The sequence below is a fragment of the Giraffa tippelskirchi genome, chromosome 4 (assembly GCF_054371585.1).
Source record: "Giraffa tippelskirchi isolate mGirTip1 chromosome 4, T2T-mGirTip1v1.2.pri, whole genome shotgun sequence".
NCBI classification, from domain to species: Eukaryota; Metazoa; Chordata; class Mammalia; order Artiodactyla; family Giraffidae; genus Giraffa; species Giraffa tippelskirchi.
The window spans coordinates 69,607,547-69,620,623 of record NC_137278.1 but is presented as its reverse complement, the minus strand read 5'-3'; the positions used below and the strand labels follow the sequence as shown (position 1 = coordinate 69,620,623).

The following is a 13,077-nucleotide window of genomic DNA, read 5'->3' as shown; positions in this document are numbered from 1 at the left end:
ATACCTTGCACTGAAGTACTACTCCATTTGGTTTTACATCAATACAGCTTTCAGGGACTCAGCGTTAAAATATATATATCATCATCATCATCATAATCACATACCTTGTAGGCACTGAATTCCAGAAGAGAGACTGCTTTCACAACTCAGACAGCAGCCTCTCATACTGTACTCCATAGATCAATTTTAGTTTCATGGGATTTAATTTCAAGAACCTTAGGTTTTCATCTTTCACACTTCAACAACACTGAAAAAATGCTTCCAAGTTCTGATTTACAGAATTATTGTCACTGTCAATAAAAGGAATGTGCCTGACACACCAAAATCCAGTTTAATTACTTCTGTGATGTCTCCTGCGGCTGAGAGGAAATGATATTTCTCTGACACTGTTCTGTTTTTAATTTAGTAAGATGGAGCTCTTGCCCTGAATAGGACCTTGGAGAACAGATTTGTGATGGATGCCATGGAAGATGGACCCCACAGTTTCAGAACACAGCTTTACTCTGAGGGTGTGATGACTGCATGAATCCAGATCCTTCGTTCTGGACTCCTTCATGGGCATTTGAGGGATCATCAAGGATTTGACATAGCAACACAGCTGAGATATTTATGCATCAAGTCATGACCCGGATAAGTTTTGCAATCATATTCAGAGGCTTGCTTTTAGCCAGCACTATTCCTAATGTCAGTGTTGTCCTGAGCTGCTGGAATCCAGATGAGACCTTGAAAGGCTCCCAACAGGAGATGCCAAATATTAAAATACACCCTGTATCATTTGAGTGACGAAACCCAGCAAAATGCATTCTTTATTCTCCGCTACATATTCCATCTGTTTCTCTCCCTAAAGGGTCATATGTTATATATTTATAAGAAGCACTCACAGCTGCGTAAACACAGCTTCCACTGTCTCTGTCAAACACAGCCTCCTTCTTGTTCATGACCCATTTTTTTTTTTTTAAACATCCTTCTACATCCATCCACTCATCCTTTTATGAAACTTGTTTCATTCTGAAATCATTTCAAGTTAAGAAACGCCTTTGTACCTTCCTATCTACCAAATCCTGGGGAGATTAAGCCTCAGGCTCTACAGGCCATTTTCTGAGAGATGTGAATCTAGATCATTAGGGTCATTAAAATCATATACTCCATAATACCTAGAGCTAGAAACCACCTTTGTACTTTATGCTTCTGGAGAATGCTACCAGAGAAATAACAATGTATAGCAGCACTGAGCTACAGAGCAGACCATAATTCCTCCCCATAAAAGGTCCCTACACGTTTTAATTGCCGCAGTAAATCTCATTAAAGAAACAGAATACTTTGTTCCGGGAAGGAAAAAGGATTGCTGGACTAGGTGCATTTTCTTCATGGTAATATTTTTTTTCCCTACAACTAAAATTATTCGTTAAAGCAAGCACAACATTATTTTTATCATGACCTTTCTTCTGGACTCTGCACACTTTCTCGGAATCTTTCTTTCTCTTCCCTACAAATATAAGCAGGCTTTGGTCTTGACTACTAATCCCGTAAGCACTTTCCATGGTTTGGGCTTCATGCACTCTCTCATGTTGTCCCTGTGAATCAAAGACCTTAAAAGACCACATTGCTAACCTCTGACTTCATTCTTTTTTTCTCTTTTCCACCTTAACACTACATAAAGAGAAACCTGAGATGTAATCAACATCATCAAACACTTGGTACCTATGCAGTGATCAGCACAATTCTGAATTTTTGCTCCTCCTTTCCCATAATATACGTTGTGACTCTGATTCAAAGAAAATAATCTTGGGAAGTATTTTGCCTAACTTCATTATCAAGTATTAAATTATTATTTTTGAGAAACCCAGGCTGTCACGGAAACATCACAGAAAATTCCCATCTCTATTTCATAATTAGTATCTTTTTATAACAGAACTGAAAGTTAATGACAGTAGGCTTTAAACAGCTATGAATTTTTAACTCGTCTTTGGAAGCAGAAGTGAGAAGTTAAGGAGAAGAGCATGTTTCATGCAGCACAATGCTTGACATTATATGTAAGAATCAAGAGTCAGATGAGGTTGGAAAAAAAAATTTACATTGTTAAATATCAGTCATTACCAACTTCTCTGGGGAATTTTGCATCTGGGGAATTTTAGAATCTATCCCTTTCTGGGAAGAATTGTGGGTACAAGTAAGAATATGAGCTTGAAGTTAGACAAACTTACATTCAAATTTTGTCTGTGAAAATTACTAGCCATTTTAGCATAAAGAAGATATTTAAACAGCCAAAGCCTCGATAGCCTCACTTATAAAGTGAAAATAATATCTTGTGAATACTGAAAAGACAAGGTGTGTAATATATAAATAATATGCATATGCTACTTACTATGTGATTCACATTAAAATATGTTGGTGTGATCCACATAAAAATATTTTGTAGTTCTTATGCACTTAGATACATCCCTAAGAACAAACTACATAAACAACTTATGCCTGATCCAACCACTTTCTTCCAAATTCAACGACAATTTTATTCTTTTTTTTAATCAAATATCTACTTCACAAGTTCAGTTCAGTTCAGTCACTCAGTTGTGCCCGACTCTTTGCGAACCCATGGACTGCAGCACGCCAGGCCTCCTGTCTATCACTAACTCCTGGAGTTTACTCAAACTCACGTCCATTGAGTCAGTGATGTCATCCAACCATCTCATCCTCTGTCGTCCCCTTCTCCTCCCGCCTTCAATCTTTCCCAGCATCAGGGTCTTTTCCAATGATTCAACTTACTCTTTTTAGTCTTATACTCCTTTTAAAAGTTACCTACAATGATCAGATTCCATAAAGTTGGAAAATTATCTAACATTTTACTCTCTTCACAGACTTTCTTGGTTAGTAAATAAGTATTAAACTATTCGTTGTTTGTAATTATTTGGTATCTACAGGTTTATGAGAACTTGCCATGATAAATCTTTGGTTTATTCATAAGAGTTTTCAGTGCATCAATTCTAACGAAGCAAAATTCAAAGTAAATCCTAAAGAAATTAAGTTTGAAATGAGCACCTCAGATTCAAGCAGTATCCCACCCAAGCCTAGATTCTGCACCCACTGTGTTGCTCTACTGAACAGCAAAGTCAGAAGCCTGAGCAAAATGCACTCACACAAAAAGAAAATTATTCAAAGACTAGAGTCACAGAATTCTCTGAATAGCACTGAGTGAGAACCCAAATCACATAAACCCTTAAGGATAGTTAACAAAGGTGACTGGTGAAAACTTCTTTCCATGGAGCAGAGATCCAGTGGGTTCTGGTGGGACATGACAGTATTACCACATCAAAGGCCACCTTCGCATTTATATAAGGCCTGTGATGGAGAGCATCCATGTAAGAGCCAAATCAAGGTCCACAAAGTCAGATTTTTAAGCAAGCCAGAAAATTTAGAGAGTACTAGCAGAGGTAATGGGCCTCCCTGATAGTTCAGTTGGTAAATAATCTGCCTGCAACGAGGGAGACCTGGCTTCGATCCCTGCATTAGGAAGATCCCCTAGAGAAAGGAAAGGCTACCCACTCTAGTAATCTGGCCTGGAGAATTCCATGGACTCAGGGGGTCGCAAAGAGTCAGACACAACTGAGTGACTGAGTGACTTTTACTTTCATTTCACTTTCAGCGGAGGTAAAAAACAAACGAACAAATCAAACAACAACAACAACAACAATTAGACCTTCTTTTTTGACTTCTGGGCCAAATTAGCATGAGTTACACAGAGCAAAAAGGCTACTTAAAATCATGGATCATTCAGCTGCTGAAAAATATAGGGAATTAATCTGGGTAATTAAAATACAGAAATATTCTACACTCTACTGTTTGGGGCTTTTCTTCCCACTTAAATTTTCTTATATAGATACAACTTAAAACTGTCATTTGATCACCCAATTGCAATATGAAGAGAGACTAATGCTTCTTTTTATGCATTTACTTTTATGATGTCTATTACCAACCAGAAGAACAAAGATAAATTTATATAAAATAGCAGAAGATAGCACTTCTACTATATAGTACATTTCTCTATCATACATTATGCTTCCCATTCTTTTATTGCATTTTCTGACTCAGTATGAACAATATTTTAATCCTTTATGGTTTAACCTAATACAGGTCTGGCCCTAGATAGTTTTTCTAAAGCATTATCAGTAAATATTACTTATGAATTGCTTTCAACAAGTTCAGGGCTGCCATTTATTATAGAAATGCTTGAATGATTCAAGGTTAATAAGATTCATCATACTCACAATGAGGATCTGGCTGTGGACACAGCTAATTGCTAAATTTTATTCAGCCATAAATGGCATCAGTAGCAAATCAGCTCACAGCTGAATACTACTGGCAGCTTTACATGGGAGAGAAATAATGTCACTTTGATTCAAGTTATTTTTATGTATGTTATGATTCATTTACAGTAGTTCTGATATTGATGCTCAGGTGTTGGGTATTAGATTCTCTTTTCAAAGAACAAAAGAAGGTGAGAAACAAATCTGAAGATATTTTAAAATGTCATGGTAACAAGTCACAGTCAAATGTTTTCCATCTTTATCTTTCAATGAGCAATTCTAATTCTCATACAATAGATAATGACAAATTCCTATCAGAAAGATTTTCTTTTGGCAAAGTTTAGAATTCTGAAAATAGTGTTTTAATGGCAGTGCCCACACCCTACTAGCACCAAAATAACAGCACTATGATGTATTAATCCCTCATGGTAACAGGCACCACTGAAGCTGAACTGTAATTTGGCACACAACATTTCTACACTAATGTAATGTGACAATGTTATTATGTTCGCTATTTTCCGTGTGATCATAGCCATATTCATCTTCCCCAATCTGACATTAAATTAGCTAGTGTGGTTGCATTCTATTCTGAACCACAGGGAAGATACAGGAAAGGATTATTGTAGCACAGTGGTCTGATGATGGTGTAGGTGTGTACGCAAGCATGAATAGGTGATATGCAGATTTAATGCAGTAAATGTAAACTCTTAACACACATCTGGCATGCAGCATGCACTCAGAAAGCAGTTACATACAAGAGAAAGTTCACAAACTTAAGTGATAAGTGCAAAAAACGGTTGCTCTAAGATTTCAGAAGAGGGAAAGCAGACCCAGCTCAGAGGACCTGGAAGTTTTCACGAGATCAAACAGTTTAGGTAAAGATTAAAAAATGAAATTACATTTCTTCAAGCAGATATAGTGAAAGGAATGCATTCTAGGTGGAATGGGTACATTCCCTAGGGGGATAAATTAGTGTAAGCAATGGTGAAGAAACAGGAAAAGTGTAATGTTGCTCAAAACACTGTAGGTTAACTGGCAGTAACATGCCATATGGACAAGGTTTTTTTCAATAGATAAAAATAAAAAATGAAACCTAGGGTCAAGACCATGGAGGTTCATGAACTCCCAACTGATGAATTTGAAGAGAGTACTGTCAGCCACTGAGGACATATTAGAAACATTTATGAAAAATTCATGCATCTAGTCAACATTGATTTAGTGAATTACTACTATCACCAGTACATGTAACATGTAACATGCACACAGGTGCAAAACACTGGGCTGATCACACCTCCCTCCCAAAAAAAGAATTACTGTTCCTGGGAGATAAGACCAAACATAAGTAACTATAAGGTAGAAAGAGAGGGCTGATAAAATAGCATAAACAAAGTTCTATAGCGGTCAAATGAGGGAAAGCATTTTCTCTGTTAGGAGAGTCAGGAAGCTCTGGCGATATTTAAACTAGGGAGAACAGGAAGAAAGAACAAAACTGGTAAGGAGGTATAGGATGGACTGGATGAGGGAGGTATGAGAAGGGGGAAACTCAACCAAGATATTGCTACAATGAGCCAGAAAATTATACTGGGGACCTAAAATATGGTATAGGTATGGAAGAATGAAGGAGTTATACACAGCACCCTACACACATGCACAAACACACACACCCTCAGAGCAATTATTTTTGTCAATGAGTAGGTTATTTAGATGGCAACTTTCCAGGAAAGATAGGGTTTCACAAACACTTTTCTTTAAAAATAGCCTTTGGCATCACTTAGCCTAAGTACCACTTTTTTTGAAAGATTCCTTTAACTTCATTAATTAGTATGATTTATCCAAGATTACACTTACAAGGAAAAGAAGTATTCCCATCATCCCATTGTTAATTATGTCTCCAGGCTAACATAAATAAATTTTTCTAGTTACTCTAACTCTATGAAACTTATCAGAGAGATGACATTTAGAAAGTCTATGGGGGATTGGAGTAGGGGAATCTCATTTGCAATGTGCTGTGTTCTTTCTCTTTCCTTAAAAATAGTTTTGTTTATATTTTCCATTCTTTTTTGTTTGTTTGTTTGTTTTCCATGCAGTTGACAGCTACAGTCACAGAAATTAAGGATAAATATCTAAACTGGAGAAGAAAATAACTCAATTACATGGACACTGATTTCATTTCTCCCGTCTATCTAATGAAATCTTGATATTAAAAACACTGAGTAACAAGGCTCAGGGAGATTCCTGGTTGGTGAACATACTGATGTACCAAGAGGGTGGTGTACCCTGATTCCACAAGGATAGAAGTTCTTGTGCTTAGAATCCTTACAAACTGTCCATATGTACCTGTTAATCTGGTTGTTCATTTTTATTCTTTATAATAAAATGGTAATACTAAGTAAAAAAAAAAAGAAAGAAACAAAATGTCATAATTTGCTTTATTTAAAAATTAAAAGTCATCCTCTATACAGAAAAGGAGCTTGTTAAAACGGAATCACACTGGCTTATGTGTACAACTTAAAGAAAAGCAGTGAGATGCAGAGATAAGGTTTATTTTGAAAAGTTTAAAGAGTGAAGAAACTGCGACATATCACATTTATTGCTTGTTAATTGCATGTCTTCAAGATAACTGTCACTACTGTACAATAGTGACAACTTCTACAAATTGATAACAAAATAAGATTTGCTTTTAAATATTGATCTGTATTTACCACCAAATACAGGTGGTATTCGGCCTCACCACCAAAACACCAATGTATAAACTAGGAAAACTACTTCACATTCCCAGAAAACCCACAAAGAGGTAATGATTTAATCAAAATGCATGTATTCTGAGAGCCCTCCAAAGTCATTTGAATGCTGATTTGTGCAAGAGGCATATCAGGAGACCTATTTATTGAATGACAGTTACCTTATTTACAAGAAAATAACAAATAGCCTTATCATTGTCATCACCACTATCACTCAAGAGCAGCATTCAAATAATTTTCTGTAAAAAATGATCTGAAGACAGCATGATACTTAAGGAAGGATCTCGTTATTCCTTTAGGAAATGACTAGCAAATACATTGGAGACAGAAATGGCAACCCACTTCAGTATTCTTGCCTGGGAAATTTCATGGACAGAGAAGCCTGGCAGACTACAGTTCATGGTGTTGCAAAGAGTCAGACACGGCTGAGCGACTAACAACAGCAACAACTAGCAGATACATAGAGAAAATTAAATTCTTTATACTTAACTAGTATAAGAGGATACAGAATCTGACACAATCAAGAGACAACCGTCATATAAAACATGGAAACTAAGCACAAAATTTGGCAGAGAAATTCTTTGGCAAAATGCAAAATGATTCCATGCAAAAAATAAAAGCACTCAGCTACACGTGTCAGGATCATATTCAGGGTTTTAAAACTCATAATGAAATCATGGCAAATTATCAGTCTTCTGTTTGTCCTTGAAAGTAAGTTGGTTTTATTTTCTCTGGGGCAGGAGCAACTGCAAGAAGTTACTGTTCTATTTATATCCAAACATGTTTATTAAAAGGATATAGAGGTTCTCTGATTTGCTTTGTTCTAGGTACATATAAGTAATTATTGAGTCTTTACATATGGTTATTTATATAACTCCAAATGTGGCTTAATGTTTGTAGGAGTGATTTGATTTTTAGAAATACAGAGTTTGCAAATGTGTGATGGTTAGTATATATGCTTGTGGCTTCAAGTTTCTCGTAATTCTTGTAATGGAAGGGGTCACTGGTAGGATGAAGACTAAATAGTTCTCCTTCTGTTGTGGTGTGATCTTTACATGCCTCTTCCAAGTATTGTTTACTTTGTATTAGTCGCTTGTTCTTCCTATATTCACTGTCAGATAGGAGACGTAAAAATGGCTAGGAAATTGTGCTATACTGCTAGGCTGCAACAACTCAGTTCAATAACATATTTTAGTTTGACCCCATCTTCAACACATACACATATCTACTGACATGAACAGTCTCAAATAGATAAAGGTCAAAATGAACAAACTCTAGTCTTTCTTTAAATCCATACTCAAGCTCAGCTTTTGCCTGGAGGCCCAAACCTTCAATCATCTCACCTGCTCTCCCACCATCCCATCCTAGAGCTTTTCTTAAATGTAGTAGCATTTGCAACATAAATGTGGAACTCTATTTTACAACAGAAGGCTTTGTCAGATATATATTCGCAATAGAGCAGAATGCCATGATTTGTAGGAAACCCTTCTATCATATTGATGAAGTGTTGTAAAGCAGTATCTATTGGAAAGTTAAGAAGCAGAACTTCATCCCATATGCCAGTTAGTTTGGTCTCAAAATTCAGATTGCTATCACATAAATTAGGCATTCACAGATATTCCATAATATATTGTGAGTGCTGTGTTTCTTTACCATGCTTATATTGTGAGACTGAACGGGAAAAAACACAATCACAAGTGGCTAAAATATAAGGGAGAATAGTTGAAGGACAAAGTTTAAACATACTGCCTGTTAACTTAAAAGATAGTGTGGGCTTGAAAAGATGTAGAGAGAGAAAAGAATAACGAGACCTGTTAATTCACCAAAATTCCAGCTCTCAAGATATAATCTTATGAAATTAAATATTACTTAATATAAAGCAACATGAAGGCTTATTCAAAAATTAGGGAAGAAGTGTCATATAAAACAAAGTAACAAATTGTTTTCAACAAGGTATTCACTAGCAGTTCAAAAAATTCCAACAAAGAGTCAAAGAACAAAGACTTAACCGTTATCACAGACTTTGGCGAATGGCATCTTTGATCAACACTTTAGTATTTCAAACCTGTCCTTTCTGTAGGACCAAATGCTTCTCCTGGTTACAACTATTTAACTTATTCATGAATAATATAAAGACTCTTAGCTTTAGACTGGGGTATCAAATAGTCTCTGGAAGCAAAGACAAGCATCAGTCCACACGCAGGTACTTACGGTCATTGCAGAGCGGTCCGCTGAAGGAAGTCATGCTACAGTCACAGCTGAAGCCATCCCACTGCTGCAAGCACACACCTTGGTTAGAACATGAGTCCTCCTGGCAGGTTGTGCTAGGCCCTGAAAAACAATCCAAAAGAAACTTGGGTTCTTTAAAAAAATCAAAAATGTTTTACACATGAGCAAGGTCACATACAGTAGTTGCCAACACCTCAAATTACATGACCAAACTAGTCTGGAAAGTTGTAGTTCACACACCTGAGTTAGGAACAGAGAAGTTGTCATATGAAGGCTTTCTGGAATTTCAAATATAGGACAAAATATGTTATAATAGTAAACTAAACCAACAAATAGTAAAAGCAAGCACATAGCTTCCAGTATGATCATGGCAGCAGGTAATCTCATTCCATCTTCAATAACTCTCTCACACTGTTTGGATTTTAGAAAAATGCATGGATCTCCTTAACTTCTGACCAATGAGTAGAGACACCATGAGAGATGGAAATTACAACTTTCATGAAACTGAGATAAAGATTGGCAAAAAAAACTGAAGAGAGTTGTGCAAAAATGTCCTGCAAGTTTCTAGAAGTTTTCCTGCAGAAACTAGGAATAAAGTTATGACTGTTGGTGTTTTGGATAGGTATGTTGGCAAGTATCAATTCACATGCTTTAACAATTTCATGCAATCAAACATAAAATTAAAAACTGTATAAATGACATGCCTCCATTTAACATACAAGTAAAAAGAACACTGGTCTATTTCTAAAGAATCATAACTAGAACACTGAAAAACAAAGAACTAAAAAGAATGATCAAAGCACTAAATGTAATCACTCTACAAACATATTCAAGACTGAAAGCCTTTATGCAAACTATGCTACAAAATAAAATTTCTTACACAGTATTTAAGAAAGGAAAAAATTAAATCTATACCCAAATAATGGTTACCGCAAAAATATAAAATATGTTATTTTGAGGTTTCCACTGTGTATTATGGGGTTTCAGTCTTGTTTTATACACACAGGGCTATCTACCTTGCAAGTCAGCTTTCATCAATGCAACTTTGTCAGCAAAATAAAAAAAAAAAAAAGCAAAATATATTAAATGTTAGTAAGCAATACTGAAATGGGCAAACACAGAAGATTCAAAAAAGCATGCTGCTGTAAATGGGGAGAGAAATGCTATGTAGAGCAAACAAATTAATAATTAACAGCCATAAATCTTAAGAGAAGCCAAAAATGAGAAAGCGATAATTGATTAGAATTTCAGTACATACGTATTCATAAAATGGTTAATTGAGCCAATGACATGTAATGAAGGAAAATTAAGAGGGCTTTTGCATGTTTTCCTCTCTTGGATAGATATGAATGCATTACCAAAATGATTGCTCTGCTTAGTTGAAGCGTGCAGCCCCACTTATCATGTGTAGATACAATGTATATGATAGTCATTAGCAGACCCTTTCTATTTTTTTCCCCCTCTGGGTCTTTTCTTTTGCTATTGCAGTTAAGGTTTAAAACTGTAATGACAGCCATTCTCTGCCAACACTTGGACCTTACAGTGACAAATGTATACAACATCATTTGGAGTAGATGAAAGAAAAAGTAAAGAATGGAAGAAGCAAATTACAATATAATTCCCCATCAAGAAAATTCCTTTACAAGATTATAAGGTGGAGTATTTATCTTTGCTTTTACCAGACTAGGTATTTATTGCTTACAGGTCTCAGAGTTACATCTATATTTTCCCTACCTTTATAACTGTCTTCCACTCTTACAAACTGTCCTGTGAATATTTATTACAGTAGAACTTCATTAATAAGGGTTATCTTAGGGACGGGTAGAAAGGGAATAACATCTATCTCAATACCTTTAGAGTATAAACTGAAGATATTTTCTAGCAAACACAATTTTAGGTTTTATGAAAACACAAAAATAGATACCAGACTAATTAGATGCTATTAACACTGAGAGCCTTTGAGGTAACTGCTCTAGTGAATACATGAGAGTTATCTGTAATTAGATTTTGTACAAACTGATGTTTTTATAAATGCCAATTTTAAACATCCTCCTTACAAATATATTTTTATTAGAAATTTCTGAGTCACGGTATTCTTCATAAAAAGTATTGAATGTAGCCTAAACTATATCAATATTCACAAATTTAGAAATCATAGTATTGTAACTACTAATTGTATCATCATAATTGTAATCGGTATAGTAATAATAACAAAAATAATAGTTGCTTTTAATAATAATAATAGCTAGTTTTTCACATTTATTATATCAAAGAACCAAGGATCACTAAATTGCTCAGTTTTTGTTGTTTTTTCCAATCTGTGAGAGGTAAGATCTTTATTCCATGGTACTCAAGACTGAAAATAATTAATGATTGTTAAAAAAAAAAAATCTTAAAGCAGTATTCCTTAGTGTAGTCCTTCCTGAGCACAAGCCTAGCTTGGGTCAGGGGCTGTGTGATCAACAATACTGTTCCCCTGACTTGCTCAGCAGAAGGAAAGAGCAGGAACAAGAACTGATGAAGACCCATGCTTTTGCCTTTATCTTTTTGTTTTTGTAAAAATTATCAGAAATAGAATTGCAAAATAATGCTAAACTCTAAAAATGGTAAAGTTGCAATTTTGAAAAATAACCTGCCTCTCCATATTGTAAAGCAGCCACTCAGAGTGCCTGCCAAGTCTTTATGTGAGCATACAGGTATGCTTTATTATTATTTTTTTTATTATCACAACAGTTTTTTATATTTTCAGGTATTACAAGAGAATTCAGGCCTATGCCTGACAAGTCACATTTTTCAAAGAACTCACCTTCTAGAACAATATTTAAACACTGACAGGCATTTGCATGAGACAAAGCTCTGAATTTTTCTTTTTAGTTTTATAATGTTCTTTTTATCACTGAATAAAATTGGGAGCAAGCCACAAAGACTTTTGTACTAAGCATTTGAAAATAAGGATATTTTTGAAAAGGAAAGGAAAGTGAAGGTAAACTACAATGTCTGGAAACCAAAGAAACAATAGAAAAAGGTGCTTAGGTGTCTGGGATTTCAAATAAGGCAACCTTGGGTTCAAAGCTTCCACCACCCACTTACTTGATGTGTGACATTAGGAAGATCACGTTACATCTGTAAGGCTCAAATTGTTTTTTAGTTCAGTTGCTAAATCATGTCTGATTCTTTTGCAACTCCATGGACCGTATGTAGCCTGCCAGGCTCCTCTGTCCATGGGTTTTCCCAGGCAAGAATACTGGAGTAGATTGCCATTTTCTGCTCCAGGGGCTCTTCCTGACCCAGGGAAGGAATCTGCATCTCCTGTATTGGCATGCAGATTCTTTACCACTGAGTCGCCAGGAAAACCTCAAGGCTCAATTTACTCCTCTAAAATAATCCAATAATACTTAGCTGTTAGAGTCTTGAGAATTAAATGAAATTGCATATATATAAACTTATTGTTATCAGTGCTTGATCAATGGTAGCTTTAATAATGAAGCATTTCTGGAGCTTATAATGCAGTTTGTGAGTTGAATGTTATGAGTCAATGCAAGTGTCTAAAAGCTGTTTCACTGACTTCATGCACAGAAGTTATCTTGACTCAGTATTGAGCTTAATTGAGTCTGATTATTGGTGCATTGCCAGTCTCTATTTTCTCTTTATCTAAGCAGGTCAATGCCTTTGCAGGCAGTAATTTTCATTTGTTGTAAGGCCAAAAGCATCAGCATAAGTTAGGAACTTGCTAGAAACATAAATTCTGGAGTCCCATCCTAGATCTATTGAACCAGAAACTTTGAGGGTATTGTCAAGTGACATAG

The 13,077-nt window shown here is 35.6% G+C and overlaps 1 protein-coding gene across 21 annotated transcripts in view; it reads right to left on the bottom strand.

The window, feature by feature from the left end:
* NRXN1 (neurexin 1) overlaps positions 1 to 13,077 on the bottom strand; it is a 1,199,463-nt gene that overhangs the window by 587,795 nt on the left and 598,591 nt on the right. For all 21 annotated transcript variants that reach the window (XM_081593719.1, XM_081593720.1, XM_081593708.1 and 18 more), the window contains one exon: positions 9,254 to 9,373. In XM_081593719.1, coding sequence (XP_081449845.1) covers positions 9,254 to 9,373 — 120 coding nt within the window. The remainder of the gene's footprint in view (positions 1 to 9,253; positions 9,374 to 13,077) is intronic.